Below are 17,897 nucleotides of genomic sequence, written 5' to 3' on the forward strand. Positions count from 1 at the left end.
ATCAATCTGTATTGCCTTTTCTGATCATAAAAGATTTGGGGAAGGGCTTAACAACAGACAGGCAGATCATGAACACCAAATACTAAAGACCCAGGGAAGGCCGACGGGCTCCCAGCAGAGAGAGCAACCGTGGTAACACAACTGTAGTAAAAGCCAACAGGAGGCCGCGAAGGGTGAACGAGAGAGGGGTGGTGAGGTGCAAGCGTGACGAGCAGGACGACTTGAAAAGCCCAACAGTTAAAGAACGGGGTAACCAGATGGGGAAAGAGCACAAATGAAAGGCTTTAAAAGGAGGAACGAAACTAATTTGTCTGCAAGGAGACGGGAAGGTGCTGGCAGAAAGACCAGGGACACTAGAGAAACAGTAACTGAGTGACCGGAAGAAAGAGAAAACAAGGGAAAGGGGGCTTAATCAAGAAAAAGAACATCGCTTCCCTGGCACTGGAAGAAAGCCGGACTGAACGTAGTGCAGACACCCAGGGTACGAAGGAAGAAAAAGGACAACTTTTATGTCTGCTGCATGACCTCCATCTGCGAGGCTCCCAGAAGGACTCCTCGAAGGGGGGAAACTGCAGACCTGGGCAAACAGCAGGCTGGGACGGCTGCTGGGACGGACCCACCACCCTGACGGGCGCGGCAGCCACCTCCTCGCCCGTGCTACCCCACCTGCCAGAGCCAGCGCCAGAACCGGCCATGGCACCTGGCAGCTGGATGCACTCCTCTTCAAACTGGGGCTGCAAAATCAACCGAGTGAGTTGCTAAACAGTTCTCTTTTATGACAAATCAAAATCGAACAGAAAACACAGGCGCTTATCACAAACAGTCTGTTTCACTGAAGTCACCTACATGCATGTTGCTACTCACTAAAACGTATGCACAGGAGTATACATCAGGTCACCATGTAAAATATTTCCGGTTATGGGCTGTGGCGGGGGGGGGAGGGGGGGGGCAGTTTGAAAGCTGCAAACACAGAAAACAGCCAAGAATCTATGTAAAGGACATCAGAAGAGCTGCCCCAAAGCCCTGCACTTTGTTCCACCGATGAGGCTGCTCCTCAATGTTAAGGTAGCTTCCCCGTGTCCCTCAAGTCTGACTGACTGGACCCACTTTATGTCAGCTCACTGGAATCCCGATCATGAAAAACTGTCTTAAATTATTTTCATCCTTAAAACGTCAGGTTTTATTGACAGAATTATCCCCAAAGGTTCAAAGCACACAATTTTCACTGTCTACAGATCACTCCCCATTCTGAACCAATAACCCCATGTTACGCCTTAACACGGTTTAGGTTTCCTCCTAGAGCTGGACTCCTTAACGTCTTTCACCTATAGAATCCTACCCGTTTTTTTAAAACCCGAGTTGTGTGGCCCCAGCTTGTGGGTGCAAACCTCCCATTTGAAAAGGCTGAGAACCTTTTCTCAGCCTAGATGAAGTTTCTTCCATTAGCCCCACTTACTGTTTTGTACTACGTTATAAAAATCTTACCAGGACCGGATCCCATCATTCTATTTCGTCAGATCCTTTCATTCTGCCATATTGACTTTATATAAATGATACGCTTATGCTGTTGTCTTAAATTTTGGTCAACACTGTTCTTATAAAAACACTCCTGGGGCGTCTGGGTGGCTCAGTCGGTTAGGAGTCTGACTTCGGCTCAGGTCATGATCCCACGGTTCACAGGTTCGAGCCCTGCGTCAGGCTCTGGGCTGACAGCTCAGAGCCTGGAGCCTGCTTCGGATTCTTTGTCTCCCTCTCTCTCTGTTCCTCCCCTGCTCGCTTGCTCACTCTCTCTCTCTCTCAAAAATCAATAAAGATTAAAAAAAACAACACTCCTGTTGTTACCGGTTTCTTGTTCATTTTATCTGCCACATTCAACAATTTATCACACTCATAAGGTATTTGACTGCTTCCAATTGTTTTGCTATTACAAGCAATAGAACACTGAACGTTCCAAACGCTTCCTGGGCATCGGGTTTTTACCCTAAAAATGAAACTGCTAAGACAAAGTCTGCATCATTGTTCAAAGTTGCATGGCCAATGAAAGAGGCCAAGGTGGGGAGGTAAACAAAGGCCCCCGAGCCCCTGTTCTTGAGCACTGAACAGTCAGTGACGTGGCCTTGCACTGATCATGCAGCACAAGGTTCGCTCATCACAGGACACATGGCTCATGCTTCACTGTAAAATGGTACTAACCAGAGTCCGTCGGGTCCTACATCCACGATGACAAAGCATGCGTGATCTTAACAGCCTACAAAGTTTCCACCCCATTGCCAGTGGGGAGGAATAAAATAAAGCATGCTCTTTGAACAGACTAGCCGTGGCTGAGGAAAGACAGAGAGAGTAAGAGGTCAAACGTTACACTCGCCACTCACTAACACAAACGTATACAATTTAAAGTTATATGGTGATCCCTGAGTCTCCCAACGTCCTTCACAAATCTGCCACCACCTTTCCCTGAAATCTCTCATTCCGTGGAAATGGCTGGCCGTCCACACGCCCGATAACCGGCAGGCTGAAAAGAGCAGGTACAGCACGCCAGCTCGGTGTCCTTCACAGAAAGACACCGAGACAATCTGTCCTTAACACCACTAGGAAGACTCATTAATGGACAGAGCAGTAACAGAGCGATAAATATAGCGGCTAAATTAATCCTCGTGGCAACTCTCAGTCTTACAGAATCTTGAGTGCCCTCGTCACTCTGAAGGGTCCAGCGCCCTCTAGTGACTAAGGGAAGGCTAATGACGCCGCACAAAATAACACGAGAGCGTCTAAAAAATGTAAGACTTCGTTAATTCTTCCCATCGTTACATAAATGATCTATCCGGTGGTGAATTCATCAGGTAGGTTTAGGCACCATCTAAGCCCACATTAACTTACTTCCGGCCCGACATCCCCACTGTCAGCCTCAGTCCCTCCCCGTGGGCAGTGATGTACACCGGAGGTCTGGCACCCCCACACGAGATGCGTCTACCGTCTTCAGCTGCTGGACACCTCTAAGTTCCTTCCTGCTAAGCCAGCACACGACATGAAATACTCGATTCTCGGTACCTGGTGCCATTTTAGGATGCTGACTTCTGAACACACTTTCCTCTCCTTACCCCGCCCCTTCCTGGCTAATCTGCCCAGCCCTCCTCACTCTACCGCCTGGGCAAAGGCCGTGCGTCTCCCTACTGCCACCCGGCTCAGCCCCAGCTCCCAGCCCAGCTCTTCCACCTACAAAGAAGCTTTTAGAGTAACACTGTGAAAAACAAATCTCTGTTGCAGAAATAAAACACAAGTAAAGTGAAGGAAAATAAAATCTGCGATCCCAAAGTCATGATACTCAGGGCTTATACTTGAGGATGTGCATCAAATTCCTGACTGGTAACTCCTGGCATAAAATCCCTCAATGGTTAGGTTTTGTCGTCAGGACAGAAGACAAACCCAAACTCTTCAGCAGTGTTTATAAACTTCACCTAGCACTCAACCCCGTCTATCCACCCTCTTCTTGAGGTCCCATATGCTCAGTTTGACTACTGTTGCCACACTCCAGGTCCCACCCCTGGTTTTCTAGGCCCAATTACATTCTGTTCCTCCTACGAAATTATTCATCTGTGGCTCCCCTTCCATTTACCCCACCTCTCTCTGCCTTTGCCAGAATATCCGCCCAGTTAATTCTTAATTTTTTTTAATGTTTATTTATGTTTGAGAGAGAGACAGAGCGTGAGCAGGGGAGGGGCAGACAGAGAGGGGGACACAGAGTCCGAAGCAGGCTCCAGGCTCCGAGCTGTCGGCACAGAGCCCGACACGGGGCTCGAACCCACGAACTGAGCCAAAGTCTGATGCTCAATCGACTGAGCCACCCAGGAGCCTCTCCATCCAGTTAATTCTTACCCTATCTGCTAACACTTCGAAATCCCTTCCAGCCCAGAGGAACTCCTCTAAACCCACTGCGGCAAAATCTCCCCCATCTTACCAGCTCCTGGGAAGAAATGAGCAAGTGGTTTAATTCTGACCGATGAGACAAGAGCCAGTCAGCAGGAGAGCTTCCAGGGAAAAAAAGTGTCTACACTGCATATAAAATACCTGAAACTAAGAGGAAACTACCCTCAGGGGTGCCTGGAGGGCTCATGCGGTTGAGCTGAGGTCATGATCTCATGATTCGTGAGTTCAGTTCGTGACCGCGTCTGGCTCTGTGCTGACAGCTCGGAGCCTGGAGCCTGCTTGGGATTCTGTGTCTCCCTCTCTCTCTCTCTGCCCCTCCCCTGCTCGTGCTCTGTCTCTCTCAAAAATAAATAAACATTAAAAAAAAATCTTTTTAAGAAAGAAAGAAAGAAAGAAAGAAAGAAAGAAAGAAAGAAAGAAAGAAAGAAAGAAAGAAAGAAAGAGAAAGAGAGAGAGAAACAAACAAACTACCCCCTCTTTGTCCTTTGGGTAATATTCTGGGGGCCCCTGGTGGTTCAGTTGGTTGAGTGCCTGACTCCTGAGTTCAGCTCAGGTCATGATCTCATGGTTCATGAGACTGAGCCCTCTGTCAGGCTCCACACTGACAACGCACAGCCTCTCTGTTGGGATTCTCTCTCTCTGTCTCTCTCAAAATAAATAAACTTAAACAAACAAAAAAAGGTGCACGTGGCACTGAAGTCAGACTACAGCCCAACTGTCTCATCCAGAAGCCCACACTCCAGAGGAGCGGCCACCACTGTTTAAATGTGTACTGAAGGCCAGGAACGAGTTTTTAATTGATGGGAAAAAAAGGGACTATTAATTAGTGCGGGGACTATTAACAAATGGTTCCCCTTAGCAAAGCTGAAGGCATACAATGTATATATGGACCCGCCAAGAGCCTTTAGAGAAAAGGCCAGAGCTCTGTGGGGTCCTCAGAGATGAAGCTGGGGCCTGGGTGCTAATTACTCCTCTACACAGACAGCAATTTGGAAGAAATACTCTATCGCCAGAGTACAAGATTCTGTCATTGGAATGTCACTATGTCTCCCCAGTAAAGCTTCATGCAACGTATTTAGTTTGAAAATCTGCACTTCATCGGGCTTGTATGTATGGTTTTATTTGCTTGCAAATAATATTAAGGATGTAATGGGGGACACCTCAAAGATGTTTTTCAAGGGTTACTATTACCGACCCGAACTTTCCCTGTGGAGTGACCGAATTGAGTTCCTACGGTGTGCGGTGATCACCAATCCCAACATGGCCCTGACAAATACATCAGTAAAATTTCTGACCGGAAACAATCGTGACAAAACAATCACTCTTCCAGACAACAGAAAGCCCCAAGTCCACACTACAGCCTACAGCTTACCCTGTATGTACTGTACCAGCTCTGGTAACAATTAGCCCTAATTTTCTTCTCCACCAGGTGTTTTAGGGGGTGGAGGAGTCCCCATCTTTGAACACCTAAAATGAAATCCCCACCTGCTTAGAGCCATGGAGGACCACAGCAGAATAAGGAAGCACAGTCCCCAAGAAACTCGGACACGGACCCATGGCTCTGTTCCTCAGGTATATGGCTCTGAGATACAAAAGGTCACAGTATTTTGTCCCAATACCCCCACTTCTAAAAACAGTACGGAACCTGTACTAGCCACTGACATCAGATAGTCACAATCCATCTTATAAAGCATTAAATACTCACTTTCGAATGTCTCCTCTCTGTCAAGAGAGCTTTCCTACTATTCTCCCTTTCTGATCCTATACCCTCATGAACTTTTGCCCACCCCTCATTCTGTGTCCACCCCTTCATTCTTTGCAGCAAGACAACGAACCCCGGGTACTCTGATAAGAAATCCTGCAACATTTCTTTGGGGGCTCGTCCGGGGTATCGACATATTCTAACTGTAAGTAAAGGGCAGTTGGTACCCCCTTTCTTTCCAACCTAAATAAAGTTCTCGAACCAAACAACAGGCACCCGTCCGCCAGTTGAGGGCGAATAGAGTGACTGCCATTCTCAAGTCTCAGCTGACAAGCTCCTTGGGTCTCCCCCCCAGCTGATCCCCCAATGCAGTCGGGAACACTGGTGTGGTGGAGCCCCAGTTTCCTTTTGAGAAAACCCTCTGGATGCATGGGACTCAAGGGAGACCAAACAGCAAACGATGGGCCCTGACCCAGGCTATTGTCTGGTGGATGCCTGAAGGCCGTCGGCGAAACCGGATCCCTCACCGCCCCGCTTGGGTAGCTGGTAGAATTCTCTATGGCCAGCCTCTTCCTTTGGGAAATGAGTGGAAAAGCCCAGGACTGATCCCTCGCATATCCTCCTAGGAGTGATCTGGGAGACTTGCAAAGGGTCCTCCCTCACGGGTTTCCCAACTGCAGTGGACGGTGGCCCTCTACTTGCTTCCACTTCCGACACTCCGGCCACGGCTCACTGCCCAGGTCTCATTTTTTACCTTTCATTTTCAAACATCTCTTGTGGAGCGGAGAGCAGGACTTGCTTCAACGCCTTCTGGGCTCACCACCCTCCTCCTGCCCCTGATGCCCACGGTGGTGATGGGAGAGAAGACATTTGGCAGGCTCCCACAAGATGCGGATGCAAATAAGAACCAACTGGCTCTGCTTAGTCTACTCAGGACAGAGACTTGAAGGAATATTCCCTAGCAGCTGCCCAAACTCCTCTTGTTTCAGGGAACGTCCCTGTCCTCTCTGGCCCGACATGGACTCCCCATTCCCACAGTGGTGGAAAAAAAATGTGCATCTACTCATCCGTCCAAGCTGACAGGCTTTCGGACCAGGTGTCTCGTTGTCTGTCCTCTGGGCTTTTATCTGCCTCCAGGCTTCCCGGCCGAATCTCACCTCTTCAGCCCTCCCCGCCCTCCCCCTGTTTCTGCACCTCCTTGGGTGCAGCCTACCAACTGTCTCCTATACCATCCTCAGTGTCCCAGGCACCACCAGCTCCTCCTCTCACCCTCCTGTCAAGGAGCAAAGAGCACCCACTTGGACTGCCCACTTCAGATCTCCCCACTGGTGCCCCAGATAAAAACTGACAACGGAGAACAAACTGATTGACTTTTAGGTGAATGCAGGTGAAAACTCATTCGAGTTTCAATGTTTAGGCTATTTTAAGTTTGTTGGTTTGAGATAGACCAGTTTATCAGTATTAAATATAAAACTTTTTATTCTATCTAGGTTTCCTGGAGGTCAAATAGGTTCATGTTATCTCCATTCCACTTTGTTAGCAAAAAGATGACTAAAATGATGGTAAACTCTGCCTCAAAGTTTTCATGGGTAATTGTTAAGATGCCTTCCAGTCTTTGGTACCCTGAAACTGTATGAAGTTTTGTTTGCATGATAAATGGGATTCAATTCGTTGGACGTCCAGGTCTTTTCCAAACAGACTGGAGTGCTAAAGCATTGATTACCTAACATAGGTTTGAGCTTCTGACTTCTCATCGCAGAAAAACTAAGGCTATTTGGGTCTGTTGGTAGACATGCTTTGTGCTTAAGTGGCTCACGAATTTGCCATCCAAAGAATTCTGGTGTGACAGTTCACAATTGGTTACCAAGTTTTCACTGGAGACTGTGGTTTCGAAGAGTTAAAATTCTGCTAAATGTAGTTAAGGCAGATGGGAATAAGGAAAGCAACTCAGTACGTAGAAAAGTAGAAGTGTAAGAAAGATAAGGAAAGGAAATACATTTTTATTGGAAGGCAAAATAAAGTAATTTTGTCTGGTTATTTGGAGAGAAATGGCTTGGGACAAAATGTGAATGCAAAGGAAAGTTGTAGAAGGGTTGTGAAGGGAAATCTCTGGAAAGGAATTTTATGTGTGGTCAAGAAGGACTAAGGTTAAAATGAACGGATTTTAAAAGTACACGAGGTTAAGATTAAAACTGACCCTCCCTTGATCCAAAGACTGGAAAACAACGGCGATACCCTCGATACCCTTGGTGCCAGCCTCCAAATGCTCCATGTTTGTTGGGCCCATTTAGCACAGGAATGGACGTCTGTGCCACACGAGGGATGACCATGATATACAAAGGGCTTTTACTGGGATACGTGGGCCATTTTGCTAAACTTAGCCCAGTGTATGCCAAAAATGGATACCCACACGGCTGGAACATATTTATTTGCGCACTGCTGAAAAAGGCAGGGGAACAGACCTCATCTTTAGCCCTTTTAGCCCCCCACAATGACCGATGATCAATATGTAAATTACTGTTGGGTCAAAATAAAATTAGTACACGTTTCCAAAACCAGGAGAGTCTTGCGTGGTCACAGTCCGTACTCCCAAGGTCCCGGGTAGGAGAAATCAGGGAAGACCAGGTCAGCTCTCGGAAGTAGGGTCAAGCCTGGGTAAGAGCAACTACTCCCAGCAGCTCGAGAGACTGACTGGGCTTCTGGCTGCCGGTCCCGTAGCCAGCCAAAATGTGGGATTAGAAGATGAGGTTTCTCCTGGCCAGCTATAAGGGATGCCTTTTTCTCTTTTTCCTATAGATGGGCAATTCCCTAACCAAGGCCAATACCCCTTTGGGATGCATTCTGAAAAACTCGGATGACTTTGATCCACAAACCCTGAAGAAGAAGCAACTCATTTTCTTTTTGCCCCGAGGCTTGGCCCCAGTGCGAATTGGAGGAGGAAACCTGGCCGCCCGAGGGAAATACCGATTATAATGCCATCCAACGATTGGACTTGATCTGCAAATGTGAGGGGAAATGGGGAGAAGTCCCTATGTTCAGTGTTTTGGAGGCCTTAAGAGACAATCGAGGTAGATGTCAGGCCAACCCTTTCTGAAGTCCAGTCATCAGGAGGGTAAACAACTGAGGGCCCTTTGCCTGTACCCAAAGCAGACCTAGAGAGGGAGGAAGCGAAGGCTTTTACCTCAGCCTCTGCCTCGGGTCCTCCATCCATATACCCAGACCTCAAACGTGCACTTCTGTTCCCTGCTGCCCACCTTACCCAGGCCCTCCCCGTAGCATGGCAGGCGTGTTTCCCCTAAAAGAAGCTGGAGCGCCGGAAGGAGAAACCCAGGGAGGCACCACCGTGACAAGATTACAAGTACCTTTTTCGCTCTAAGATTTAAGAGGGGCAAAAGGATATCTAGGTACATTTTCTGATGGTCTGGATAAGTATATAAAGGCTTTCCAGAATTCCCTACTGAAGCTCAGGCAGTCCCACCCCAAGATCCTACTTGGGACTATGATAATCACACTGGGAATGGTGGTACTGCCATTTCCAAGCCTGTACTTGGGAAGGATTAAAAAGAACTAAGGTTAAGCCTTTAAATTATACTAGATGAGCCACTATTATACAGACACGGGATGAAACCCTGGTGGCCTTCCTGGAAAAGTTAAGGGAGGCTCTCATTAAATATAAGGCTATCTCCCCTAAGACCCCTGAGGCAGAGATGATTCTGAAGGACAAATTCATCATTCATTCAATCGACCCCAGATATTTGGAGAAAACTACAAAAGTTGGCTATTGGCTGGGAAGGGACCCTGGAGGAGCTTTTACAAGCTGCCAATTGGGTATATGACAACCAAGATCAAGAGAAAAGTAAGGAACAGGAAAGGAGGCTTAAGAAAAAAATCTAAGGCCTTAGTCTCGGCCTTACATACTATGTCGAACCAGACTTCCCAAGGTCCTGGCACCAAGTGCCATATCCGAGGCCATTCAGGGCACTGGAAACACAAGTGTTCTCAGAGGGGACAACCGAAGTCGAAACCCCATGAGCCAGGCCCCTTGTGTGGAGACGGTCGCTGGAGATCCGGATGCCCTCGGGGACCTCAGTCTGCAAGGGCTCAGATACCCGGTGTCCCTGAAGGGAACGGATCGGTCCTGGGGCTCATCACAGTGGCCCCCCTGAACCAACTGTCCACTGAAACCCAGAGCCTCGGGTAACTCTGGAAAACGGAAGGAAAACCGCTTGAGTTCCTTCTTGACACTCAACTGCCTTTTCCGTCCTTTCCCCGGCCAACCATCCAAATGCCGCGTAACTCTTAGAGGCGTCTCCAGAAAACTTATGACTAAATTTTTCTCTCAGCCCCTGGGGTGCATATGGGGAGACTCTTTTTTTTCCGCCCTCTTTTTTGATAAAGTCAGAGAGCCCCACTCCTTTGCTAGAAAGGGACATTATGACTGAATTAGGGACGACGGTGCTACTAGCTCCAGGACGGATAAATAATTGTCTGAACTTAGAGTAACCTGGATATTGGAGAGGTAAAGTTAAATACTCCTCGTGGAGTTTGTTCCTGTGGCAACTGGATGGCCAAAGAAGATTCGAGGATCGAGAACCAAAAACTGTTAACTTGCTTAATTATTCTAACCAACAATGTCACAAGATCCAAATAAATATGGAAGAGAGAGGAAAACTTGTGGTTACATTTTTTAAAAAATGACCAGACATGTCAGGGACTTTTGGGATGGCTACAATGCATCTTTCCTTCCCATGGTGTGGTCTCCTCCCTAGGAGGCATTGCGTTCGGAATATTAATGCTTGTTAGTCTAATAGTCTATGTATGTCATTTGTAGAAGCCGATGATATGCCAGAAAAATAAGGCCTCCAAGAAAATCCTGCTAGCCCAAATGTTCCAAACACCCTCCCGTTATCTCGGACCTCTGGATCGACCTCGGAACCTGCCCCTCAATGCCTCCTTTCAGCAGGAGGGAGTGAAGATCGGTCGTTGCCCCCCGATTCCTAACGCAGTTAGAAGTCATGCGTTCAGTGGGAAGACTATGGTAGAAAAAGATCCGATAAGAGAGGCAGAGAGGGAAAGGGTAGGACCAGAGGGAAAGGGTGGGGAAAGACAGATTTTGGAATAATGCTGGGAGTGCGTGACAACAGCAAACCCTCCCCACCCCAGGGGTAAGGTTCCTAAGAACGTAACAGACCCCGCCTACTCCCCTCAGGTTGGACTCGGGAATTTCACAAAAGACCTAAGTGTGAACACAGACCACACCTCACATGATGGAAATGACCCAGCACCCAGTGCTATTAAGCCAAGGAGGAGCCAGGGGGAAGGGGCGGGACAACCAGAACCTTACAAAACAAGGACCCTTGCCTACAGTCATGGGCATTCACTTTCAAATGTCCCCTCTCTGTAAAGAGAGCTTTCGTACTATTCTTCCTTTCTGATCTTATACTCTAATAAACTTTTACCTGCTGTTAAAAAATAAAAAACAAACATTAAATATTAGTAGCTTTAAGTTAGTCTGCAAACATTCAGAGCAGAAAGACTGTGGTCTTTGAATCTAAAATGTAGGACAGAAGGGGCGTCTGGGTGGCTCAGTCAGTTAAGCATCTGACTTCACCTCAGGCCGTGATCTCCCGGTTCGTGGGTTCGAGCCCCGCATCGGGCCCTGTGCTGCCAGTTCGGGGCCTGGAGCCTCTTCGGATTCTGTGTCTCCCTCTCTCTCTGCCCCTCCCCCACTCACACTCTGTCTCTCTCTCAAAAATAAACATTAAGAAAACATCTTAAAATAAAATGTAGGACATAAAATATTTAAGAAATCTCATCTCCTTTTCCGTTATTTTTTTCATACCACTACATTCTGTTTTCTAACTGACATTTGTTAATAAGGAGTAACTAAAAGTGATTAGCTGTAACAATCGCTTTTATAAAGTGAGAAAAGGTAAACACTGGTTCATTTCAGCGTCAACACATCTTGGCTCTGGTCAGTTTTCTGGGGGGACCCAACTGAAGAGTCACTAAACCGATGACTTTGAAAGTTCTCTCCCACGTGAAGACGCTGATGTGTGACCTGTGTCCTGAAAGGAAATCTCCCAGGTTATCACGACACTGGAATCAAACGGACAAAGTGCTGAGGGTGGGAAAGCCTGATCTCTGAAATTACGGGGTTCCCTTTGGGGGTGAGGCACAGAAGGAAGAGGCAGAAACATTTCAGTCAAGAATTCTCTTCTTTCTCCTATCCGGCCAATATTAACCCCATATCTGAGAAACAAGTAAAAAATACATGACCTATAAGAGGCTTTACCTTAAAAATAGCTTTTCTGTAATAAATTTATTCCAGGTATTAAAAACATCTACATTTCAGAAACTATTATCTATTTAAGAAAGCAGCAGGCTTTAGACACTAGAGTTTCAGGCAGAACTCGTAAGTCCTATACATGCTCACTTGATACAAACAAGTTCACCTAACCACAGCCACTCCATCTGATCTAAACAATTTCACTTCAGTTTGCCAAAACAGTTTATACTTCAATTAAGAGAGCTATTTTAGTGTCAGTTCCATGGTACTTACTAAAGTGTGTCAGGGGGACCAATGATAAGGACTTCCCATCGGTAAAGGTCATTGTCATCTATTAAACCTGCTGAAAAGCCTTCCACTGGATTTTTGTTGAGTTCTGTGGGGGAAGAAAAAAAACTGATCAAAACTTTTAAGCACACAATTTTCACCCAACAGATAAATCACAGAACGTTAATACCACGTTACAAATTCTACGCTATTCGACGGATAGACGTGGATCCATCAGCAAAATGCTACCTGACGGCCAAAACGTTTCCATTTCTGCAGCACAAGGAGGCCCACAGGGAAGCAAACATGACCCCCTTCCAAACCTCTTATTCCCGCCCTGGACTCCAGCCAGGTTCTCACCCTCTGGGTAACCCTACAGTGGTAGACAGAACTTGTAAAGACACAGGCATCCAGGCCCACCCTCCCGGATCCCGGCTCAGGGGGAAGCCGGATCAGGCTTCCACTGTGGTCTTTAGGGTGCCCTATTAGAAGCACCAACAGAGGACCTCACCCGGTTCACTGGAATCCCTGAGCTTAGCCAACCCTCATGTACACCATTCCTGCGGCCCAGCAGACTCAGCACGCAGAGAGCAAAGACCCCACGTGTCTGGTTTGTGTCACCCCTTTGGCCAGCCAGAACTTCTGGCACACAGGAGTGGTCTCACAACAAGAGCTGGGGCCCTACAGAAATGGCAGTGGCATCGTGAGATTCTTCTCTTCCAGAAAGAGTGCTCTGGCCTGGAGAGAGGATGACGGAAGCGAAGGACTAGGGAGGCCAGAGGACGCAGGCCAAGAAGGGAGCTCAGTGGGCCAAGTGAGGAGGAATCCACAGTCTGATGGTTCCTGGAGACACCGGGCTTCCTAATGACCTACTGATGGTATATATTATGTACGAATTTTCAACAGCTTTAACGAGGTATAACTGACATTCGGTAGGAATGCACATTCATAAATTGTCAAATTTGACACACACTGATACACCTACATGCCTATGAAGCAGTCAACACAATCCTGGCAGTAAATATCCACATACACTGTATATAGAAATCACCAACGGAGAGCTCAGACGGGGAGCACGGACTGGCTCTGAGAAGTGGCAGCCAAGCCCTCATGAGAGAACAGGTGGGAAGGGATGTGCTGGGGGCCTGAACAGGTGTTCTGCCATCAGACTCAAGAGTTCGGCCTGATGGTAAAAGAAAGCGTAATACAACCAGAATGCTATACACGAGACTGAACAGTGTGTCAGTAACCAAGACCTCAAATTGTGAAGGAATTAAGGAGGTGGTGTTATTTCAACAGCTAGGATCTAACACCCCAACGCGCCAGTGAAACACAGAGCCAAAAGTCACATTTTATTTATATTTAAATATGAATGGAGGCACCTGGGTAGCCCAATAGATTCAGTGCCCAACTCTTGATCTCAGGGCAGGTCTTGATCTCAGGGTCATGAGTTCAAGCCCTGCACGGGGGCTCCATGCTGGGCATGAAGCCTACTTTAAAAGGGGGGGAGGGGAGGGATAGCGTGCCTGGGTGGCTCAGTCAGTTGGGCGTCTGACTCCTGATTTCGGCTTAGGTCATGATCCCAGGGTCGTAGGACTGAGTTTTGTGCTGAACTCTACGCTGAGCATGGGGCCTCCTTAAGATTCTCGCTCCCTCTGCACCTTCCCCGCACACACGAGCGCAGTCACTCTCGCCCTCTCTAAAAACGATTATTTACTCAAAATTTGAAAGATTTTTTCATAAGCCTAAATTTTTGCCTAAAAGGCCAAGTAGACTTATCTAAAGTTTTAAATCGTACTATATCTCAAACCAAAGAAATGCATGCTTACTTTAAAAAAAAATTTTTTTTTAACGTTTATTTATTTTTGAGAGAGACAAGAGAGGCAGAGTGCAAGCAGGGGAGGGGCAGAGAGAGAGAGGGAGACACAGAGTCTGAAGAGGGCTCCAGGCTCCAAGCTGTCAGCACAGAGCCCGACGTGTGGCTCGAACCCACAAGCTGTGAGATCATGCCCTGAGCCAAAGTTGGACGCTCAACAGACTAAGCCACCAGGAGCCCCTGTACATTTACTTTTAAACAGCTATTTTAAGGCTTTTTTTTAAATTTTTTTTTTAACGTTTATTTATTTTTGAGACAGAGAGAGACAGAGCATGAATGGGGGAGGGGCAGAGAGAGAGGGAGACACAGAATCGGAAGCAGGCTCCAGGCTCTGAGCCATCAGCCCAGAGCCCGACGCGGGGCTCGAACTCATGAACCGTGAGATCGTGACCTGAGCTGAAGTCGGACGCTCAACCGACTGAGCCACCCAGGCGCCCCTAAGGCTTTTTTTTTTTTTTTTTTTTAAGAAAGATACTGAAAATGGAGAGGCCTGAGGCAGGAACTGCATTTTGTTTGTGTGTGTGAGCACTCACTGAGCGTCCACACTGCTGCAGACATGCTGGGGCAGTGACCGCCGGGGGGGGGGGGGGGGGGGGCACAGTCTGAGGTAAGGGCAGTCACGGTCTTTTCCTGGACAAACACTGTATTTCTCAGACCATTTTCTTCAACACTGTTTTCAAGTCTTGTGGAAGATTCTACAGTTTATCCAGAAACCATACTCTTGCTGCATTTTCCATGTTTTATAAATGGAGGTGGGTAAGCTCTGAAGTCAGCATATGTGGTCAAAATTACCCTTGAGACTTTGCTTTCGGGTCCCATGAAGCACATCACTGCTTCTCACTCCGGTCAATGCACCACAATTTCTAAAACTCTTCTGCACGCTCTCTCCGCGCTTTTCTTCTACAGGAGCGGGTATGTCCACTGTCTGTCTCAGGTGAGTATGGCTGAAGCAACGGCGAAGAGGCCCGCTGTCTCACCTCTGGCCTGGCTTCTGCCCCTAGTGTGGGCCTCCAGGACCCAGACCCATGGGTATTTGACAGGCTCTGTCACACACCTTTACGAATGCTGCCTTCTTCCACCAGGCCTTCCCTAAATAATTTAGCAAATAGTCTTCTTCCGGCTTCTGCTAAGTTCCCAGTAATGCTACTTTTAGTCGGCACTACGTCGCCTGTCGCTCGACCGCCAGCCCCTCCTTCCCACGGAGGTAAGCGGGCACAGCAGACCACAGCAGGTGTGCCTGACCGGCACAGTCACTACGCGGGGCAGGGAGGACGCGTGGTCATCGTGAAGATACAGAAAAGGCTTCAAAAAGGAGAGGAGACATCTCGAATGGGACACAGGCTGCAGGCTGAGACGGGGGGCCCGTGCACACCCAGAGGTGGGTAGACGGCTACAGCAAAGGGGGGCAGACGGGGAGCAGAAGAAGGTCGGAGGCTCGGCAGCGAAGGATCTCGTGGGCCCTGGAGCCAGAGGGCAAAGGCAGGCATTAGAAGGTGTGTGTTTTGTTTTTAAAACAACGAAGTGACCATAAGATTCACATTTTCAAAAACGAATGGTGCCAAGTGTGAAAGATGACCCAGAATAAGGCTGTAGTGGTGACAAAGAAACCAAACAAAAAGCAAATCACGAAAGTAACCCTGGAAAGTGTGCCGGGACATGCCGGCGGGAATAACGACGGAAAACAGGGCTTTTAGCAGAAAGAATCAATCAACCCAACTTGGTGACGTGGGGATTGAAGTAACATGTCAAAAACGACACGGAACCCCTCAGAAAGTTAAACACAGAGTCGTCATATACCCCAAGACACCCAGGGTCACGTACCGGACGCGGCTCCGAGGGCAGAGATGGCAGGTCCACAGAGACAACAGAATGGGGGCGGGGGGGGGGGGGGGGGGGCAGGGGGTGTGCACGAGGGGCGTTCGCGGGGCACAAGCACCGTTCTGAGCTAGAGAGACGCGGCCTGCACCAGCACTGCGAGCACGCCGAGGACACTGAACCTCACAACAGCTAACTGCGTGTTACCCGACGTCCCGTCACTTTTTAAAAGCGGCAAACGGGCTTCTCTGCAGAGCAAGTGGGTCGAGAAGTCTGTTCATTCTCAGAAATGGGACGTCGAGGAAGGAGACAGAGACGCTGAAGACCCGTGAAACCCCGCTTTCTGTTCCTCTTCCCGCTCCTGTTCCCGCTAGGACCTGCACCCCCTCTCTCCACAAGCCTCAGCATGCAGTGTACGTCCTCCTCGTAGGGGACAAGGAGTCAGGGACTTCTCAGAACAGGTCACACGGAAGGAAGGACCGGGGGAGAACGACCAGAGGAAGCCATCTACGCGTACCCCAGACCACAGCCGCTGCTCTGGGGAGTAACACCCGGGCCCGGTCTTTGCTCCAACCTGCTGCCGGATGCCTGACAGGGCACGTGCACCGGACCACAATCCTCAGTAACAACCCCTAGGCCCCGAACAAAGACGGGATGCCCTCTCTTTTCCTTTCTGAGTCTCCCAGACACTGTGCCTGCACCTGCCTACTGTCTGTAGCTTCAAAACTCTGCCGTCCCTCCTGCCGGCTCACGTTTGACTTTGATGCCGGGCAGCCAGGGACCCTCTGGGCCCCCAGAATCGGCCAGCCAGCATCAGGAAGTTGTGTTAATTTGAGGGGCGAGGGAAAGAAATGATGATAGGATTCATTTGAAAAACATACGGCCACAAGTATGTTTTGTTTTGTTTTAATTCTTAGCTAAAGAGAGAGACTTGGGGGTTATCAGAATATTATTGATAACTTAAGTCATAAGACTGATGGTATCACCCATGGGTGAGCCTAAGTGTGAACCCTATGTAGAAGACCTAACTGAATACCTCTATTGTGAGGATTAAAAAAAAAAAAAAGGCCACAAAAGTGACTAAGAAGGGGAAGACAGAGAAGTAGGAAGAACCCCAAGAAAAAGCTTTATCAGAGAAGCCAAAGGAGAAAGTTGCCCATAATAAATACACACTACACAAGAAACAGGAGGTCTAAACCAGGGGTGCCTCAGTGGCTCAGTCCGTTAAGCATCCGACTTTGGCTCAGGTCATGTTCTCAGGTTCACGGGTTCATGGATTCATGGGTTCCAGCCCCGCATCAGGCTCTGTGCTGACAGCTCGGAGCCTGGAGCCTGCTTCAGATTCCGTGTCTCCCTCTCTCTCTCTCTGCCCCTCCCACACTCGCACGGTCTCTCTCTGTCTCTCTCTCAAATAAATATTTTTTAATTAAAAATTAATAAAATAAAATAAATCCACTGGGTTCAGTAAAAAGAAGGTCAAGGGTGCCTCAGGCGTAACTGGTTTCAGTATAATGGTAGCATGTGGGCCAGGCAAACAACACCAAGTTGACAAAAAGAAGGTGAAGGAGAAAAATACAAGTGGAAACTTTCTCTAGAAGTCCAAAAGTCTGTGGATGGAAAAGTGTAGTAGCCATGCAGAGATAAAAGCCCAGCAAGCTTTTTAATGGGAAAGGCCAAAGAAAGAGGTTTCAACATCCTATCTGTGTGGACAGTGATACGTCTTCACACTACATTCAAATCCAGATGGACCACAAGATATAAATAACCAACAAAACTTAAAGAAAATAAAGAATTCTGTTACATAATCTTGGGTTGGAGGTGGCTCAGGAAGGCCAAAAAACTCAACAGTCAAATTATACTACGCAAAGTATTTTAAATCCAGCACAATAAAGCCTCAATACACAGGCCAGAACAGAGAGACTATTTGCAACATTACAGGTAAAAGGCTAATGTGCCGAATACAAACGAAAGGGGAACACACAAAGGGTACCAGTACATGGCGGGAAGGACACAGCTAAGAACAC

At 48.0% G+C, this 17,897-nt stretch overlaps 1 protein-coding gene across 4 annotated transcripts in view; it reads right to left on the reverse strand.

Moving 5' to 3' along the window:
• UBE2G1 (ubiquitin conjugating enzyme E2 G1) overlaps positions 1-17,897 on the reverse strand; it is a 106,184-nt gene that overhangs the window by 23,645 nt on the left and 64,642 nt on the right. For 3 of the 4 annotated variants that reach the window (XM_043582709.1, XM_043582708.1, XM_043582710.1), the window contains exon 2: positions 12,189-12,291. In XM_043582709.1, the coding sequence (XP_043438644.1) occupies positions 12,189-12,291 (103 nt within the window). Of the gene's footprint in view, positions 1-12,188; positions 12,295-17,897 lie in introns of those variants that run through there. The other variant, XM_043582711.1, reaches the window with a different exon arrangement.

Source organism: Prionailurus bengalensis, chromosome E1 (genome assembly GCF_016509475.1).
Source record: "Prionailurus bengalensis isolate Pbe53 chromosome E1, Fcat_Pben_1.1_paternal_pri, whole genome shotgun sequence".
Classification (NCBI taxonomy): domain Eukaryota; kingdom Metazoa; phylum Chordata; class Mammalia; order Carnivora; family Felidae; genus Prionailurus; species Prionailurus bengalensis.